Below are 8,857 nucleotides of genomic sequence, written 5' to 3' on the forward strand. Positions count from 1 at the left end.
TGGTTGCCATTTATTTCTATTTCTTGCCTTATTGCTCTAGCTAGGACTTCCAGTACAATCCAACCCTACAAATTTTATTGGCCAATTTTTAAAGATGAGAATACTGATCCCAGAAGGGTTATATAACTTGCCTGGAATCACATACCTAAATAACTGGCAGAGATGAGATGTGAACACAGTCTTTCTGACTATACTCTTAAGCTCCCTGTTATCCTGGCTGTCTGTAAGAATTCCTTCTACATGATATAATATACAAAGTAAAAGAGATTGTGGGTTCAGGGGATTCCTCTTCAAACAAGAAATATTTAAGTAGTAGCCTAAGAATAAGTTACCCAGAGAAGAAGGGGAACGGTTCCATAACACTTTAGATGGGAATGAGCTTGACCTGTCAAAAAAAACGAGAAAAGGCTAGTAGTGAATATGGGTAAAGTGATCTGTGAGACAAGAATGAGGCCAGGCAGGAACCAAATCATGAAGATTCATCTTAACCATCTTAAATCATTTGAATATTTCTTAAGTGTAATGGCAAGCCCTTCTCAGCTTTCCAGCTTACAAATGACATGATTTTATTAAACCTTATAACAATATAAAGGGATGAGCCTGGATGTAAAGGTAGAAGACTATTACCAGAATCTAGAAGAGAGATTTTTTTTTAGAAGAGAGATGACAGTGGTTTGCATGAGCTGGTGAAAATTTTTAAAAGTTAGAAGATAGTTAGCATATATTTTTGCATTCAAATTTTCCAGTTTGGTGATAAGTTAGGTACTGAGGATGATAGAATTGAAGGTGCTAAGGAGAAATGCCAGATCTCTTATACAACAAGCTGGGAGATCAAAAGTGCTATTCAGTAACATGTGGAAAAAGAGGAACTTCATTCTGACATTAGCTAGTAGATAGTTTTATAGGTGAATTCTCTGAACAAATAACTAACTTCAATGAGAATCATAAGGTCACACAACTTTAGAATCATCTGTTCAAAACTCGAACATTTACTTGTAAGCAAACACTCCAAGTTCACTTAGATAAAAAAAAAAATGCAGCTATGAGCTCATCACCATAAAAGAAACTGCAACAAATACCAGATTACCTGACTGGAATATTTTCTATCTATTTATATTTCAATTATTAAAATAAACTCCCTCCATTTGTTTATTTTTGTATTTCATTAAATCACCTAGTCTGTGTTGACAAGTTATTTTTTCTTCTTCTTCTTCCCTTCTATTTCTCTTTCTTTTTCTTCTTCTCCTCTTCCTCTTCATTTCCTTCCACCTCCTCCTCCTCCTTCATTTTCTTCTCAATTTAGGATTTAGGCATTGTAGGACTATGGATCAAAACAATTATAGTTCTCTACATGGTTTTATTCTGCTTGTCTTTTCTGATCATCCCAAACTGGAGACGGCCCTGTCAGGAGTTTTCACCATCTTCTACTTAATTACCTTGGTAGGTAACACAGCCATCATTCTTGCATCTCTCCTGGATTCCCATCTGCACACACCAATGTATTTTTTCCTCAGGAATTTATCTTTCCTCGACCTGTGTTTCACTACCATTGTACCTCAGATCCTGGTTAACTTGTGGGGACCTATTAAGACCATCACCTTTGTGGGCTGTGTCATTCAACTATATGTTTATATGTGGTTGGGCTCCACTGAGTGCCTTCTCCTGGCTGTTATGTCCTATGATCGTTTTATAGCTATTTGTAAACCCTTGCATTATTTAGTAATCATGAACCCACATCTATGCCTCAAGATGGTTATCATGGTATGGAGTATTAGTTTGGCCTGTTCTCTAGTATTATGTACACTTACCATGAATTTACCTAGATGTGGAAACAACATTTTAAATCATTTCTTGTGTGAATTGCCAGCTATGATAAAAATAGCATGCGTAGACACAACAGCAGTTGAAATGTCTGTTTTTGCTTTGGGTATTATCTTTGTCCTTACACCCCTCTTCCTTATTCTTATATCCTATGGTTACATTGCCCGAGCTGTGCTGAGAATGAAGTCCAAAGCAGGCCAACGAAAAGCAGTTAATACTTGTGGATCTCATGTCACTGTGGTGTCCATCTTCTATGGAACCATCATCTACATGTACCTGCAGCCAGGTAACAGTTCCTCCAAAGACCAGGGCAAGTTCCTCACCCTCTTTTATAGCACCCTCACTCCAAGTCTCAACCCCCTCATCTACACCTTGAGGAATAAAGACATGAAAGATGCACTGAAGAAACTCATAAGAGTTGCCTATGAATCTACAAAAATGAAGAGGAAATGGAAGTCATAGAAAAATGTTAATGTACATAAAGCTATGAAATATGTCTTCAGATTGGCTTAATTTTTACTGAGACAAGTAATGCCTGGATTATAGAGATCAGTTAACATAATAATTCTGGTGTGCAAAACTTTTGTGGTTATAAAAAATATTGTAACCATTAGACTTAGCTCTTTTGTATCTCTAATTATTAGAATGTATTCAGGTAAAATGAGTCAGTAGGATTTTTTATTCTTGTTTGAAATATAATACGAAGGGGATGTAAATATAACCTTGAATACACTGAATTGATTCTCAAGTCCTGTGGAAACAGAGGGTTATCAAGTTTTGTATTTTCGCTGCTAATGCTTGGATCTGCAATAATATAGACTTTACTAAATGGTTTCATACTTATTATGATTTGTATATTAAATTGTAATATACAAATATTGCTTTTGTGTATTAAATGTTTTGAGAAGTCTTGCAAATATTTGAGTACTTGTTGCATGACAATGCAAATCATCAGACAGTAACTGCCATAAACAACATCTGAAACAATTTACTCTTTGTTCACAGTGGAACTTGATATAAATATCTTGAGGAAAGATTCGTTAATTTTTATTAGGATTATTTCTCTAATATGATACATCAGAGAGAGAAGGCACAGATTAAAGTGATTTGAAAGTGACAACACAATCTTATTCATTTCTCCTTTTGTGAAACACTTATTCGGCAACTTTCTGAAACTGAATGAAGAGGGAATGTGACCAGTTTGAGATCAGTGAGCTTTTCACACTGATTTAGGAAATCATGAAATTTATGAATACTTTGAGAAACATGGTAATATTTGTATGTAATGAAATTTCATATTCTGAGTAAATCCTTTTCATTCCAATTATCACGATACAATAACTTTTTATATGAAAATGTGATGATTTTGGTATTAAATTTTTATTTTTCTATGATATGATATCTTTAAAAATCCTGTTTTTAATCATTGTAACAAATCTAGATAGATTTAGAAGGATACATTGCTGGAATCTAAAAGTAATACAGTATTTTCTCTTCCATCACTTCATAATTCTTGAAGTGTGAAAAAGAGTAGTCACTGGATAATTATTTACCTTCCCAATCAGCACATTATAATGATGCACACACAATGTATTTAATATGATGTAGAATTTCCTCAATGTCCTTATCTTCCACATAATACCTCTTTTAGAGTTGTTTTCAGAAACAGCTCACCAGCTCACCAAAAAGCGTTCACAGCGGTAATGTAAGTTCTGCATTCCTGATGTACATAGTCTAACCGTCCCACCCAATACTTTTGAATTTGGAAAGTTTGTTCTTACTCTTAGTACAGTTTATAAGTAATAATGTTATGTGATATGTTAGGTCATTTAATAGCTTTAACAATCCATGTACATCAAAAATGCAATAGTAATGGACTGTTAGGAGAGCATTCAATTTTATACCTATAGTTATCTCTATTTCTGTGTATGCGTAGTTTTATTTTCTCTTTGATTTGAGTCTCTTCTGCATTTCGGGTGTAAATAAAACAAATATTTCACATATTTAATATCTATTTCTCTGAAATAAATGTAAAGACCCACACCATTATATTACAGTAAATTGTCTAAATATATTAACTTTCTGTAAAATGAACTGTACTGTTGGGTTCAATGAAAAGTGTCAAGAAGGCTGGCCTTATCTTACACTTGTGAAATAACATGTGTCTTGAAAAGGTAAGTAATAATATTTAAAAAAAAAAAAAAAACCCTTTGTCATTGAGTCAATTCTGACTCATAGTGACTCTATAGGACAGAGAAGAACTGCCGCATCAAGTTTCCAAGGAGCGCCTGGTGGATTTGAACTGCCGACATTTTGGTTAGCAGCCATAGCACTTAACCTGTATGCCACTAGGAAATAATAATAATACTAATTAAATATGACATTCTCTTTATTTAATTAGAGGTTACTTTTCTGAACAAAGTCTCCCACCAACATTCATGAGAATTTACCACAGACTCTGATTCGTTTAATGTAAATGGTCTACCAGCACAGTCAATATTTCTGAAGGTGCATAATACAGTGATTAAAGGGGAAGGAAAGTACGCAACAACGTAACGCTAGGTAGGGCTCAGGTGACCAGAATATGAACTCAAAATTTACCTTAGAAAAAAATCACTTAATAATTCTAAGCCTTCATTTTCTTAAAGTGGGTATTAAGATTGTCTTATACAGTATATACTTAGTTTGAGACTCAAAAAAGATTAGCCATTTAATGAGAGTAGTACTTCAACAGAAAACATGTATTTATTGACTGCATGTGAATATATATTATGTGAAATTATGTAACAGAACATGGTATGGAAATGCCTGTAGAGAAGGCTTACTAAACTTGTAAGAAAATGACATATGATGACCTCCCTTTTTTCCTGTCAGTTCTTTTACTGATTTACTAAGTTTAGCTTCACTGTCATTATCTCTTTCTTATTATGGGCTGTATTACTTATCTAGTGCTGCTATAACAGAAATTCCACAAGTGGATGGGTTTAACAAACAGGAATGTATTCTCTGACAGTTATGGAAGCTAGAAGTCCAAATTCAGGGTGCCAACTCCAGGGGAAGGCTTTCTCTGTTGACTCTGGGGGCAGGTACTTGTCATCAATCTTTCTCTGATCTAGGAGCTTCTCAGTGCAGGGACCCCAGTTCCAAAGGACATGCTCTACTCCTGGTGTTGCTTTCTTGGTGGTAGGAGGTCCCCCTGTCTCTCTGTTGGCTTCTTTCTTTCATATCTCAAAATGGATCAACTCAATCTACCTAAACTTGTAGATTGAGTCCTGCCTCATTACCATAACTGCCTCTAATCCTGTGTCATTAACATCATAGAGTGAGGATTTACAACACATATGAAAATCATATCAGATGACAAGATTGTAGACAATTATACAATATTGGGAATCATGGCCTAGCCAAGTAGACACATATTTTGGGGGGGACACAATTCAAACCATAACATTCCACTCTTTGGCCCCCCAAAATTCATGTCCCTGCCACATGTAAAACACACTTACCCCATCATATCATACCAAAAGTCTTAAATCAACTCCAAGTCCAAAATACAAAAATTCCTCTTCATCTGTGAAATTTACAATACGAGTTATCTGCTTCCAAAGTACAATGGTGGAACAGGCACAGACTAATCATTTCCACTATAAATGGGAGAAATTGTAGAGAAAGAATGGATAACAGGCACCCAGTGTGTTAGTAGAACACATTACATTAGCTCTCAAAGCTTGAAAATAATCTTTTGTTCTCTGAGGCCATTTAGGCAATGGCCCTGCCTTCCAGACTCTGGGTATTGGCCACACTCTTTAGATTCTGGGCGGAGGCCCCTTGGCCCTGGGCATCAGCTCTGCCTTCCAGGTCTGTTGGATTGGCAACTTGGAGCCCTCACATTTGGGTGGCCACATTCTTCTAGTCCTTCTGAGTGGTGACCCTACACCTTTGGCCTAATGGGCCCTGTTCATCTGCCCCTTGAGCATGAGAGCCTACTCCTCACTTCTGGGTAGTTGATCCAGCCCCATCCTGCTGCCACTTGTGAAATGCAGCCCCACGCTTTGGGACCAACCTGGTGAAGATCTGATTATTTGAAAACTAGGGGACTGTGACCCCACCCTTTGAAACTCCAGAAGCCATGGCCCCACCCTTTGAGACCACTGAGGCAGTGGCCCTACGCTTTGAGACTGAGGCAGCTCTGCTTCCTGTATTCCATATCTCTGTAGCTTCTGCTTCCTGTTCCTTGGCTTCTTGGCCCATTGGGCCTTGCCACCTGAGCCTGGCTGCCTGGGGTAAGTGTTCCAAAACTCTTTATCTTCGCCTGTAAGTGCCTGGGTACATCCCACTCTGCCAGTAACCTCCATTCAGTAGGAAGGCACTCATCTGTCTTGCTTCATGGATTGGCAAGCCTAGCTCCACTGGTAAGTGCTTGGAGGCACGCCATCCCACCAAGAAGCTTCCTGCACAAAGGCATTCAGCTCTCTCATTCCATTGGTTGGCTCCAGCACTATCTCGTGCTGGTCTCCTGGTTCTGCTGCTGCCATTTCTCTGCTGATGCTTCTCACCATCTGTGCCACCTCCAGTGCAACAGCTCTCTTCACTTCCTTCTGAGTTCTCAGCAGAATTTCCTTTGCCTCTAATCAGCCTTTTCATCAATCTTCCCAAAGACTAGGCGCTCCTCCACACAGGGACCCTCAGTCCAAAGGATGCACTCTACCCCTAGTACTGCTTTCTTGTTGGTATGAGGTCTCCAACTCTCTGCTTGCTTCTTTTTCGTTTTATCTCTTGTAAGATAAAAGATGATGCAGGCCACACCTTAGGGACACTCTTTTTACATTGGGTCAAGGATGTGACCTTAGTAAGGGTTTAAAAATCTTACCCTAGTCCTCTTTAATCTAAAATTAAAATCACAAAATGGAGGACAACCACACAATACTTGGAATTATGGCCTAGCCAAATTGATACACACATTTTTTGATGGACATAATTTAATCCATGACAGCAATCAATGTCACAAAATAATTTCTGTTAATTGTTAAAGAGAAACTAAGTTGCTCTGTAAACTGTCACCATCATGGAAGGAGGATTAAGCAATATATTGCTCTCTTGATGATTTTTCTTTACTGAAACAAAACAGCAATGCCCAAATGTTGACCGTATTAGATTGAAACACATGAAGTGGTTTTTCACACTGCCTCCCACACAGTAGGCATTCCATACACACTCATTTAAGGATTGTTTGATTTCATGTGCATTTATCAATTCACTTTTATTTCCTGAGGCTCTGTACTTATAGTCTTTGTAGTCACACTTTTTTTTTTAACCTCTATAGCTATGCCACACACTTCTTTTTTACCTGGATCTTGTCTACCAAATTCAAATCTTAGAGAATCCTTAATCTTTGATTAAAATTTCATCTACTTTTATGTCTATTTTCTTTGCTCCAAATGAAATTGACCCCTTACTTTCCTGAAAAAAACTTTGCACATATAATTGGTGCTAAGTAATTTAGCAGTTAGCTTATGTAGTTTGGTCAGGCCTTCTAATTATATCATGTAATTTTTAAAAAACATATAAAAGGTCTGTGACTTTGTTTACATGTATAACCAACACCAAACCCGTTTATTTCAAGTCAATTACAACACACCAGCAACTCCCCATAGAGTTTCCAAGGAGCGCCTGGTGGATTTGAACTGATCTTTTGGTTCACAGCCACAGGACTTAACCACTACACCACTAGGGTTTCCTATAGGACTCCATTTTTATTTATAAAACAGACAGCAAACAGCATAAAGTTAATTTAATTAATCAGATTCATTATATGCTGACATCAGTATATCTCTGATTCAACCATGAGCCTGTACTCCAGCACTGTCCTATTTTGGTAAAAAAAATAAATAAATAAGTTCCCCCAAATTCCCTCCATACATAAGAGGTATCTTTTACTATTTATTCTGTGTGGTTTTAGCCCATTTATGGATTGAATTGTTTCCCCCCAAAATGTGTATCAACTTGGCTGCACCATGACTCCCAGTATTGTCATTTAATCAGCAATGTGAGGTGGGTATTATTATCCCTATTTTTTTCAGTTAAGATGACTAACGTTTAAACACCTGCCCAAGGGGTATTGTCTAATTGTATTGTCTAATTGTCCACCATTTTGTCATCTGATATGATTTTACTGTGTGGTATAAATCCTCCCTCTGCAACGATAATGAGGCAAGATAAGAGGCAGTTATGGTAATGAGGCAGGACTCAATCTAAAAGATTAGGTTGTATCTTGAGTAAATTTCTTTTGCGATATAAAAGAAAGAACGAAGCAGAGAGACAGGGGAATCTCCTACCACCAAGAAAGCAGAGCTGGAAGCAGAGTAAGTCCTTTGGACCCCGGCGTCCATGCTCCTAGACCAGCAGAAGATTGATTTCAAAGACCTGCCCCCAGGGCCAACAGAGAAAGAAAGCTTTCTCCTGGAACTGGCACCCTGAATTTGTACTTTCAGCCTACTTTACTGTGAAGAAATAAATTTCTTTTTGTTAAAGCCATCCACATGTGGTATTTCTGTTACAGCAGCACTAGATGGCTAAGACAGTTGCCAACCCCTTGATGTGTTAACACTCTTCCCTTCTTTGCCCCGGGTTCCATTCGTCTGGTTTTCCTGTCCCTTCTTGTCTTTGCTTTTGGGCTGGTGTGCCCATTTGGTCTTGCATGCACGATTGAGCCACGAAGCACGTCTCTCATATGTGTTATTGTTGGCCCTATAGAAGTGTTTGAGCTTTGGCTGAAGGGTGAACCTCAGGAATGACTTCATTACTGAGTTAAAAGCACGTTAGTGGTCCATACTCTTGGGGTTTCTCTAGTCTCTGTCAGATCATCAAGTCTGGTCTTTTTTTGTGAATTTGAATTTTGTTCTACATTTTTCTCTCACTCTTATTTGGGACCCTCTATCGTGATCCCTGTCAGAGCAGTCTGTGGTGGTAACCAGGTACCATCTAGCTATTTGGGACTCAGAGTGATGGAGGCTGTGGTAGTTGTGGTCCGTTAGTC

General features: G+C 37.9%; 1 protein-coding gene across 1 annotated transcript; it reads left to right on the plus strand.

Moving 5' to 3' along the window:
* Positions 1-284: 284 nt before the first annotated feature.
* Positions 285-2,283, plus strand: LOC100667551 (olfactory receptor 2W1-like). The gene has a single exon (XM_003422189.3). It carries the CDS (start codon positions 1,324-1,326, stop codon positions 2,281-2,283), a length of 960 nt encoding a protein of 319 aa, XP_003422237.2. The 5' UTR covers positions 285-1,323.
* The last annotated feature ends 6,574 nt before the right edge of the window (positions 2,284-8,857 follow it).

Source organism: Loxodonta africana, chromosome 1, assembly GCF_030014295.1.
Source record: "Loxodonta africana isolate mLoxAfr1 chromosome 1, mLoxAfr1.hap2, whole genome shotgun sequence".
Lineage (NCBI taxonomy): Eukaryota > Metazoa > Chordata > Mammalia > Proboscidea > Elephantidae > Loxodonta > Loxodonta africana.